Source organism: Podarcis vaucheri, assembly GCF_965113315.1.
Source record: "Podarcis vaucheri genome assembly, chromosome: 7".
Classification (NCBI taxonomy): Eukaryota; Metazoa; Chordata; class Lepidosauria; order Squamata; family Lacertidae; genus Podarcis; species Podarcis vaucheri.
Window position 1 is genome coordinate 65,683,277 of NC_138765.1, and position 12,042 is coordinate 65,695,318.

General features: G+C 38.8%; 1 protein-coding gene across 1 annotated transcript in view; it reads right to left on the reverse strand.

Annotated features, from left to right (window-relative positions):
- Positions 1-12,042, reverse strand: part of CEP89 (centrosomal protein 89) — a gene marked incomplete at its 5' end in the record, with an annotated part of 53,208 nt that overhangs the window by 31,536 nt on the left and 9,630 nt on the right. The window contains 10 exons of the mRNA XM_082233611.1: positions 20-71; positions 986-1,166; positions 1,806-1,917; positions 2,472-2,579; positions 3,512-3,595; positions 6,410-6,460; positions 6,932-7,074; positions 8,894-9,103; positions 10,725-10,779; positions 11,300-11,328. Coding sequence (XP_082089737.1) covers positions 20-71; positions 986-1,166; positions 1,806-1,917; positions 2,472-2,579; positions 3,512-3,595; positions 6,410-6,460; positions 6,932-7,074; positions 8,894-9,103; positions 10,725-10,779; positions 11,300-11,328 — 1,025 coding nt within the window. The remainder of the gene's footprint in view (positions 1-19; positions 72-985; positions 1,167-1,805; positions 1,918-2,471; positions 2,580-3,511; positions 3,596-6,409; positions 6,461-6,931; positions 7,075-8,893; positions 9,104-10,724; positions 10,780-11,299; positions 11,329-12,042) is intronic.

Here is a 12,042-nt window from a genome sequence, read left to right on the forward strand (position 1 = left end):
CAATCTTATACATACTTACCTGTGAGCAAACCCCATTTAACTCAACATGTTTGACCACAATACCAATATAGCTTAAGGGGGGCATCGCATTTGCAGTTGCAGTGTGCTCATTTTAAAAAGTACTGTGAATGCATACAGGACAAAGGACTCACAGTACAGATGAAATGGTGGCTACAGTGGGCCACACACTAGGACTGGGACCAAAGGCAAAGTATATGGAAACATATCACCAACACGTGAATTCCTCCCCTCTCCTTGCAACTGGACAGCATTTCCACCAATGCCTTGTTCTAAAGCAAAGGGAAGATGAACTACATATTGATCTAAAAAACTTAGTGGCGTTCTGTGTTTGCACCACTATTTTCAAATGTAGATGTGACACGGCAACTCTCCTAACGACTTTTTTAAAAAGCAGGAGGGACTAAATGCTCCCTCCCTTCCCATGGTGAGCTCACCCTTCCTGACAAGGGGAATGACCACAGTTCAGTGGCAGGTGGGCAGGTGAATTGCAGTGTATGGCACAGTGGCAGCTATGCCATATGGCATCACACCAGTGCAGTGGTAGAGCACATGCTTTCGATACAAAAGGTTCCAGAATCAGCCCCAGACATCAGCAGGTGGGGCTGGGAAAGAAACCTTGGAAATTTGCTGCTAGTCAAAGTACAGCAAACAATACTGGGCAAGACGGACCAGCTTACCCAGTATAAAGGCAGCTCTCTATGTTCCTGACTTGAGGCTGAAGGACATTCACCGTAGCTGAGGCTAACCCAGTTCTTCCAGGTTTGATCAGAGTCCGAAGCTAGTAAAAAGTGTTTTTAACTTCAACCTTCATTACATTGTGCCTCAAGTTGTATCAGCTGATTACAAATAAAACTGGCACAAATAAATTGGAAAAGCAAAAGCAAGTAAATATAAATAGCTACAACCATGCATGGAATCCTCCAAGAGATGTTTCCTCTGATATTTGCACTTATCAGACGCCTACCTTTTGAATTTATTGACCAAAGCCACATGCTCCTCCATTGTGATGTGATCTCCCACACTGGCTTTCAGCTGTTTGTATGCGGAGCGCAGTTCTTCCAGCTGCTTCTGACACTCGCTCAACTCCTCTTCTTGGCTCTGTTTCTTGGCTTCCAAAGTCATCAGCTGTTTTGTTAATTTAGAAACTTCAAAAGAGAAAACAAAACATCTGAGGTAAAGTCAGAAGCTGCCTTAGGAAATGAGAACAGAGTGTACACAGTTATTCACTTCTGACATTTTTAGTTCATCATGAAGCCTTCTCAGCTTGGTTCAGTGAGTTAATCTGAAGTATTATAATTAGTTATAAATGGTACTTTTCACAAGTTCTGAATGTCAATGGAGATTAGTTAAGCATATGAAAGATGTGTCAAAGTCTCCAAGAGCTCTCCAACAGACTGCATAACTCTCTGCAGGGCTAGTTCCTGTGACCAAATTCCTTTTATATTGTTAATGACAATCCTCTGTAAATTAATACAAATCTAAGTTTGATGCCATGTAATGTACTCTGATGCTGTGACCAGTGACCAGGTATCATTTTACCGCATCTGAGACTAAAAACAATAAAAAGTTAAGTAATTAATAGTTAAGTACTGTAATATTACAGACTGTAACAAATGCTCCAGCTCAGGTTCTATGATAGTTACTGATTAGCAACATTATCATTCTAAAAAGGCTTATGAAGTGCTTTATTTGGTGCTAATGCTAGCTTACACTTCTTCCCATTCTCAATAAGCAAACATCTCGGCTCAACATAGTAGTCAAAAACAGTTCTCAAGGTATTTTACCTTCTTGGACATGTTGGCTGAGGTTGTCTTTTCCTTTTGCTTGTTGTATTTTAAGCTGTTCCATCAATACTGTATTTTCTTCTAATACTAGCTTGGCCTGGCTTTGCAGACACTGCCTGTAAATAATGATCAACTTGAAAGTGAAATGCCATTCAAACTTTTGTAAAAATCGTATTAACTAGAAAAATAAACACACAGTTAGGCCAGGGCTTCCCATGGATGTCCTACATAGACATCCAAAAATGAGCCTACATCACTCTCACTTTGTGTTTGTTGTGGGAAACATCAGTGTAACACCAGCACCAGCAACTGTGTTTGCTGAGTAAAGTGTGGAGCTTCCTGTTTCATATTCATGAAGTTTGTCTTCTGATATAGAGTTAGTAAACAGATATACATGTCATGCATTGGATAGATGAGAGATAACTACTCAGAGATAATAGTGTTCTTCTGAAGGAAAAAGTTTATGCTTGTAAAAACTATTTGAAAATACACATGGAAAGTTGTCTTTTAAAAAATGTGTATTTTGCTTAAATTTTATAATTATATTGCTATTATATTATTATACTTAGTAGCCAAAACTGTTATACATCAAACAAGCTGCCTTGTCAAGAAAAACAATTTTTTTTTTTACAAAAGAATAACACAATAGTTTTAGAGACAACACACTTGCCATTCTTTGGTGGTCACAGTACTATTTTTACTTAGTTGCTGGTGTAACTGTTCATTTTCCTTCACTACCTCTTCAACTCGTTCTTTAAAGATCTTCATGTCCTCCTGAAAGAGGAGCAGTAAAGAACATGCAAAATATTCACAACCTGTTTTACCTTCATGTTATTTCATGTTTTACCTCTCAATAATATTTGCACGTGCTAATTATCTATTATTTGTTCATGCAAATTATCAAACAGCTGATCAAAATACCTACACTCATGATAGGGATTTGTAGAGATATGAATTCACACCAGTTGCTCTGACTTAAGAAGCATCTACATTTTACAGTCACAAATGTGTGTTTCCCAGTCAGTATGCCTGCCAGTTACCTACAAACAATCCCAAGTTTCAGACGGGCATAAACTTGACTGGCACATTGACATTTTTAAATGTACATTTGAGAAACCTCAGGTGTACACCTAAAATATAATACACCTAAAATGTAACAAGTTAAGAGGCCTTTAGCAGAGGTTATGGAACAGGCCCCATATATCAAAGGCTCAACTTACTAAGGTCTAGTGCTCTCAAACAGCAAGTGATGTGTAAACCTGTGGAAGCTCATATGATATAATGCTCCACCAGAGAAAACAAACTTCCTTCCACATAAATAGCAGATTGTCTAGGAGAAGGGTTCTCGCCTAGTCTTTTTTGTTACATTATAGCTTTGTATTGCTTCAGCAGAAAGCATTCCATCATGGAATGTGAGCTCCCATCTGCAAGCTGAAGCCATTCAGTCCAGGCACATGTTTACGTCCCCATCTTCTGCTTGTGGGCACAAGGTCTGCTATGTGGGCAACCCATGGAGTCTAAGGAGACAGAGGACAGGGAGTCTTACTAGAAGGGAGATTCCATTATGTACCCTGAGGATGTACATTCCAAAGTATCGCTGAGTACTCTTTACAGTTAAATGACATGCACAGCATTATAGAAGCATATTTTTCTTGATATTCTATACAGCTTAAACAATCTGTAAAGAAATTAATTTCCCAGCTTGCCTCATGTGCAAGAATCAGGTCTTCCTTTTCCTTCATTCTGTCTTCATATGCCAATAGAAGGGGAGATAAATATTTCATATCCAGCTAAAGGGAAAGAAAAGTCATTTCAATTCATTGAAATGCATCTCAAAACTATATAATTCAAAAATATCCGTGTAATGACTCTTTGATCAGCTACTGCCTGGGTAAATCCAGTGGGTGAATCAAGATAGACAGAAGAAAAGGTTAACAATCTCTCTCTCTCCCCCGCGCCCAATACTACATTAACTAAAGGCTAAATAATAAGCAGATAATAACAGGAGGAAGTAGAGAGGGTGGAAAATAATTTTGCGTCAGCTGGAAAAGGCTAGCTGCAAATAAACAGAGGTGAAATGGTCACCCGTTGCCAGTTACGCAAAGTACTGAAGCATCCATCTGTTTGCTTGTTAGAGACCTTGCTAAGAAATTCATTTAGCATCCTATTTTAAAACAAGCCTCCACAAAGCAAAGCAAGTTATGGCCACAAACTTTTAAAATTCAATTATCTGTAGTATTTACATAAGTATCCCTGCAGAACATAATTCCTGTCTGAAATAGTGAATCTTTTAAGTTCAATAATTCTGTCACATTTTTGCACACAGTATTCCCCTAAACCAGGTATGTCCAACCGGTCTACCTGGTCGATCGCATGCTCCTGATCGATCCTCGCCCTCAATAAAGAAGCTCAACAACTTTGGGTCTCCCTCCCCCAAAAAAGTTCAACAACTTTGATCAATCCAATGGGTAGATCACTGCCAGTTTTTTTATAGTGGGAGTAGATCGCAGTCTCTTGGGATTTGGACATGCCTGCCCTAAACAACCAAGTTACAGCTTATACTGATATCTATAGAATGCACACTAAAAGCCACAGCAGATGCAGAAATATTCTGCCACCAAGGCACAAAACCCTGGTTCTTCGTGATTTTTACACAGGATGACACCAAAACAACCATACAGTCATTAAGTACACCTGAGGACTTGGAGGTCGCCTATAATTTGCTGGTGCTTTGAGGGAAAATGAGAGTGGCAGATGGCTGCAGTCTTGGATTGCACTTTGCAGTGCTCAGAAGGACAAGGAACAGAGAGCATTATGGGTGACAGCCTTTGGTTGCTGAGAGACAACATGTTGGCTTAGGGCCATGTTACACATGGAAACCCTCCTACACATATGATCATGTCTGCATAGAAAAAAATCAGAGACCCTCTACTCCAGCCTATATAAACAGTTTCACAGGAAAACACATTTCTTTTTACCGTATCTCTGGAATGTCCTCTCCAAAGAAATTTGTATGGCCCCCTTATGCTTGGCCTTCAGGAAAGCTCTTCTTAAATCTGACCTGCATCTAAATTATTTTATTGTTATGTATATTGAAGACCCACACTTCTGTTAACTTCTTTTACTGTTAATTTAAATCTTGAATTTTAGCATTTTATTTTATTGGGAGGGTATGCACCCTGAGAAGCAGGCTAGAAATCCATTTAACATTGGTAATGCCTGCAACAGTGTGTGTCAAAGCCACAGAAATGTAACAGCTGAATAATAGTAGTAGTAATAATAATAATAATAATAATATGGAGAGAAGTTGGGGAAAGCTTTCAACTGTTAAATGTATGTGTGTAGGGCTGCTACTAAGGCACAGGGCCAGAACTAGTTAAAAAGTATGGAGGGCAGCAATCCGAACACAGCTTCTTCTTTGCAATAAAAAACAAATATCTTTCAGCTCCCTTTCGACTCTACCTAATCCAGGGATGGTGGGGAAGCCAGCCTGCTCCAAAGCTTCACCACAGCCTGGATCCTTGGAGCAAAGCATAAAAAGAAGTGGGAGGGCCTCCTGGCCTCATAGCAGGAAGCACACAAGGCTGTTTTGCAAAGCCTGCCTAATGGAGGGGGTGGGAGGAGCCACTCCTAGGAGGACACTCCCCTCCACTGTGGGTAAAAGGAGAGGGGAGATCAGATCATTTAATTTTATATTGTTTCCAGGGAAGGCTGTCAGCTGTTATAGCCTATGATAGCGGATCACTCCGAGGCCCCTGTGCAGATACTTTCACGGGATTACAACATGATCCTGGCACATAGCAACTGAGCTAGGATTCTTGCAAGCAGAAGCAGGATGAAAATAATTAAGCAACCAGGCCAACTACTTCAACCCAGCTCCCCGCACCCCAGTCTCAACTGGAAAAAGAAATGAAGACTGTCTTCTTCCAGCAGGCCTTTGGGAACAGACTGGGGTTGCTTTTTTTTTTAAGGAAAAGGTTTTTAATAGTGCTGTGCTGTTTTTATCATCTCTATTTTAAAAGAATCAAAACAATATTAAAAAAAAACACCTATTAGTGTTAAATTACTTTTTATATTTTTAAAATATTTTTTAGCTTTTTGTATTTTATCTCTGTGTTTTTTAATATGTGTAAATATAAATAAATATAATATAGATGGTGATGATCCGCACTCTTCCAAGGGCTTGCACTCCTTTGGAAAAGGGGGAGGAGATGACAAAAATATAATAAATAAGTAAGTAACATCACCTTCAAACAGCCAACAAAAATTCCTTTAATAAACACCGATGACCTGATGCTTAATGCTGACTATTAGAATAAAATAAGGTGCCATCCTAATCCCACTTACCTGGAAGTAAGTCCTGATGAATTCAGCAGGCTTCCTTCTAAGTAGACATGACTAGACTTATTCTAACTCACTGAGTACCATCAGCTTTTATTCAATGGAACATAAAAGTGAAATAAGGTGTCTGGGAACTGCAGTCATATTACAACTATAGATTGTTCTCATGTCACCAAGGAAACAAGAAATAAAATTGTTCTACACACTTTAGAAGTATCTAGCACTAAACTACTGAAACTAAGAAATAGTGGTTTGCTACATACCAGCCATGGGGGTATTGGTTTTTTCATTGGCAGGCTTCCAATTTTTAGACTCTAAAATAAGAAAAACATAAGTTACACATTAATATTCGGATCTGGAACATTTTGTATCAGAGGTTTTTTAAAAAGAAAAATATTTATTTTTGTTCATCCTGCAAACTGGATGCAAAAATTGAACATGGTGCTTCCAAAACAGTTTGACATTTACTTGTTAAAAAAACCACCAATAGTTGCAACAAGCCACTTTGTCAGGTTGCATTGACATGGCAAATTATGGTTAATCAAATATAGAAGTGAAAAGTTCTAAACTTCACCTCACGTTGTGCTCAGAAGCAGGAAGTGCACAAGTGCAAGTCCCACCCTAGGCTAATTCTCCTCATGCTATACTATGGTTTAGCACAACTGGGACACTCCCTGGTAAAGATGCTTATTTTGCAACTGTAACAAATGAGGAAAAGCTCTCAGTCACCAATGTTAGAACAGTGCTATTCTTTTCTTCCTAAGAAGCTTAATAGAAAAAATTACCTCATTTGGTGAAATTGGTCTGTATTTAGCCTGGTAGCGACTCAATTCTGCATTTAGACGATGAACAGTCATTTTCAGACTGTCATTTTCATCCACCAGTTCCTGGGCCTGTTGTCTTAATAAAATCAATTCTGCAAGTTCCTCTGCATAACAGAAAATTGTAAAACATTAAAGTGCACTGCAATTATAGAAAATCTTGCTGATTATCCAAACATCCAGTGCTTTTTTTCAGAGGGTACACAGTACCGACACCTCTTTTTGTTGTTGTTAAAAGTGTGGCACTTACTGTAACAACTTCCTGGTGAGTACTGGCACCTATTTTTCTAGAAAAAAAGGACTGCAAACATCTCCTAAATGAAATAGGAATTCTGGATGCTATAGTTTCTAAAGGTGTTATAATTGCACAAGATTATGTAATTATAAAGCATACTTTGACTGCAGAAGTTCCCCAGATTAATTGTGGATTTGATGTGGAAGCCAAGACCTCTATTCGAGACCTTGGAGACCCTCTGCCAGTGAGAGTGGACAATGTTTGGTGAGATGGCCAAGGAGCCTTTGTTAGCATAATGCAGTTTGCTATGTTTGATGCAGACTCCTACAAGCCTAATAAATGTAATAGAAACACGCCCACACACCTTTAAAAGACTATGTTCTTATTGTTTTTTTAAAAAACAACCTTTCAGATTAACATTTCTGCAATATAAATACGTACTTACATGCTTTTAACTTGTGCACATTCAGCTTTAAATGTGTCAATAAAAATAAAATAAAAAGGGGGTGAAAAGGGAGCAAGTTTCTAGGGAAAATGACTTTGTTAATCCCACCCACCACTGAACCCAATGGGTTTTGACAATACACAATTCTGTCTTTAGGTGCAATCTCCAGAACCTAAGTTGTGGGCTTACTGTACTAAACCTCAGAAGCAAATGGAACACAGTACAAAGCCATATCCATTATAAATACCACTTGATGGCTATGTTTCTATTTTTACAAGGATGTTTCCTTCATATCTTTCTTTAGCATAGAATAGGATCAATGCCAACCCAAATAAACTTCCTTGATTTTTTATCATATGCTTCCAAGGGTCCTGTCCTACAAAGGCTGCGGGATGAAAATAAAGTCCACCCCACCCACCCACAGCAGGCACATGAGAAGTTCAGGCTGCACTGTGAAGCCAGAAAGAACAGAGGAGCTGCCTGGTGGTTAAATTCCACAAGACAAGAACAAGGCCCTTCCAGCCTATGCTCGAAATTTTGCATGTATATATAATATACATGTGTACAGCTGAATATACATGTGTGGGACTAGACACTTTAGGACAAATTTTATAACTTTCCCGTTAATCAAGTTATGGATCCCTAGGTAAAAAAAAGCCTGCTAGCTTAAACTTTTGTAACTTGTGCATTCAAGTAGTCAGTACTGAACTAGACATTTTTACATGACTGAGGATTAAATGCTTTCTCCAATACAGTTGTACCTTGGTTCTTGAACGCCTTGGTAGTTGTATGTTTTGGCTCCTGAACATCAAAAACCCAGAAGTAAGTGTTCCTGTTTTTGAACGTTCTTTGGAAGCCGAACATCCGGTGCAGCTTCCGCAGCTTCTGATTGAGTGCAAGAAGCTCCTGCAGCCAATCGGAAGCCACGCCTTGGTTTTTGAACAGTTCCAGGAGTCGAACAGACTCCTGGAATGGATTAAGTTCGACAACCAAGGTACCACTGTACTTTGATACTGTTATATCATATACTTCATTTTAAACTTCAATAATTACTTAACTAATATACTATCTGAAAATCAAGTAAATTATATGGTGTCAGCCTTCAATAGTTATTTCAATTTTGTGTTGGGATACATTAAATAACAACAAATGCCGAGGGAATAGTTCAAGACTCTTCCAGGAGATGAAAAATGAGAAGTACAGTATTATTCTCCCAAACACATACAAACAACAGAGTCACTCCTACCTTCACTGCGTGAATTTTGTGCAGTTTCTTTAAATCTTCTATTTTCTTTTTCTAGTTTCTTAATTTCTAACTGGAGCTTCTTCATTTGCTGCTTTGTTGCTTCAAGTTCAGAAAGCAGGGCCTGATTTGCATTGTTCAAATGCCAATTTTCTTCTTTCAGTTTCTGGAACTTTTCTCTAGGGAGGGCCATCGGTCCCTGCATTCTGCAGACTTAAATGGAAAAGAATACTCATTAGTCACACACAAAATCTAAGCCACTCAAGCACAGGCTGCAGTCCTAAACTCATTTATACAGAAGGAGGCACCATGGAAATAAGAGCCATTCATTTCAAAGTGAATGCTGATTTACAAATTAAAGATCTCCCCAGATCATTATTATCCTAAACATTTCAGCTTCCATTTTGCTTACGACTGCAGGAGAAAAAAATCCCAAACAGGTAGCTGTGTTTACTCTGAACAGTGTAATTTAAAAATAAAACACTCCAATAAACTATACAACTTGAACATAAAACCAGACACCAGTGAAAACAACATCAGAACAAACTAGTAGAGACCAAGGTCTAAGAAGCACTCAAGCATGTTTTTGAAACTGGAAAGCCTAAAAGACCACAACAAAGGTGACAGTTGAGGGCATTCTACAACTGAAGCATCAGCTCTGAAAAAACCTTCCTCTGCCTTACCCTCATCAGTGGAGATACCAAAAAAAAAAAAAAAGGAAGTCTGAAGGTGATTCTGAGTTTGGGCAGGTATATGTTTCAAAAGTAAAGCACAAACGTAAGAAAGTACAATAATATTTTTGAAACCTTTAGTCCCGTGAACTGAAGGCTAACAAAATATTAATTGTAGAATTGTTTTCCCAGGGAAAAGCCATGTTTATTAAATTAACTTTAAAAAAATCTTAAGTCAGCCACAATCCTGCACCTCCTCTGATATTTTAAAGTCACAAAGAGGCTGGCCCTTCTGCAGAACTACTACTTCCCCCCATCCCACCAAAGCACACCCTGTACAGTGGTACCTTGGGTTAAGTACTTAATTCGTTCTGGAGGTCCTTTCTTAACCTGAAACTGTTCTTAGCCTGAAGCACCACTTTAGCTAATGGGGCCTCCTGCTGCTGCCGTGCCACCGGAGCACGATTTCTGTTCTCATCCTGAAGCAAAGTTCTTAACCTGAAGCACTATTTCTGGGTTAGCAGAGTTTGTAACCTGAAGCGTATGTAACCTGAGGTACCACTGTAATTTGATGGGATATTACACAGTGGGTTGGCATGAAGAATCAGAGGTTTTTGTCAGCAGGAAAAGCCCAAAGTGGAGATTTGCTCTCTATAAAATCAAGCTCTTCAGTTATCAGAAAACATACCATGAAAGAAAAATTAATTTTTTTCTAAATTTAGAACTATCATGATTCCTGCTGGAAAATAAGACATGAGAATTTCACATGAAGCAAGGTGTTATCCTTTGCTATGGAAATATATAGTAGAAGTTTGAACATAATATTAATGGTTTAGTGTTAAAAGGATAAGCCACAAATTGCCTTTGGCACACAATATCCCCCACTTTCATGGCACAGCCATGAGGAACTCGGAAGCTTCCTCTTCAGATTAACCACAGTTTTAGCATTATGTCCTAACCCAGACAAACAATGGTTAATCTTAATCAGTTAGTGAAAACAAGCGAGCTTCATAAACTATGGTTTGTCTGGGATCAAGTGATAGGAAATCTGCAGTTAATCTAAGACAGCAGCAAAAGCTCCAAACTCCTCCTCGCAGCTTATAGAGAATCCAACACAACCCATTTATACCAACCTAAAACAACAACAAACCAGAGTTAAATACCTGGAGTCAGTGGAGGCTTTTCATTCAGTGTATTTTCAGTTATGCTTTTTTCTACCTAGCAGGGAAACAAAATAATTTGATCTCATTTCTTGTTAGAACCCCTCTATTCTTTTTTTAATAAAAACCGCAAGGACTGCAGAAAGAATAGAAAATAGACTAAACATTTAAAAACCAATTTTCTGCAGTTACAATTACAATTTTATTAAACAGCAGCAGAAGAAAATTACAAGTAATAGACAGCATTTGGAAAGAAGAAAGATAGCCTTGGCTTGTAAATTGTTACCCAAGACTTATTCTTTAAACCTTCTTTGAACTTATCATTCTTTGTCGCTTTCTGGATATTTCCTGCCAAAGTTAGTTGCATCCATATTGTCAGGGTAGGACTGCAAATGCCCACATTCAAATATCCACTTGCCAGTGACCAACCCCCAAACTGACCTAAACTGCAGTGTGGTTGTGAGGGAGGTAGAGCCAGGTATGCTGCCCCAAGCTTCCTGGAAGAAGGTAGGACGAAAATAAATAGACAAGGCAGAAAGATCCTTAAATGCACTTAAGCATCTTGATATGAATCCTACCTGAAAACTCACTCCAGAGGGTTCAATTTCTGTAATACAAGACAGAAGGTAATAAATATGAAGAAGTTCAAAACAGAAAAGGAGAACTACAGTTGATCAGATTTTTTAAAATTCTCATCACTGAATCACAAGATTCTACCATTTCCCTCTTTTCTAAATTGTTTTTTATTAAAGATTTTCTGGGGTTACAGAGGTACAACCATCCTTTTTCATCATATTACCGTTTGGCTGAGAGATGCGAGACCCTTTGTATGCCTCATCCATCATTCTACTTGTCAAGTTAGAAACCAAACAAGGGCTCCACTTCTATTTTCAGAAGGGCCGGAGAAGAGGTAATTCATGGTGTAATACAGTTATGCCCCTTGGATACTGAGGTATCATGAGTTGAAAGCAGCCAGAATATGGAATGAGAGAGGATCTATTACAAGGGGAGGAAAATGGAGTGCAGAGGAAGAGAGGGAATTGGCCTTATGGCTTACAGTAAGGATCCTGGAGGTGAGATGGTCTTAGGGTTCAGGAGATGACCCCTGGGATTTAAAAAGTCCCCTCATATACTATATGCAGGAAACAGCACTGGATTTCCCTGTTTTTGTCCTGCGGTGGGTGTGTTGCCATTACAGAGCTACAAAATGTGCAGGTCTGGTGGGGTTAGTAGCCCATTAGAGTTATAAAGCACAGTAAGAAGAACCTGGGAGCAAGGCAGAGGGAGAATATTTAAGAAGGTGTCCTTTATCCTTTTCTGG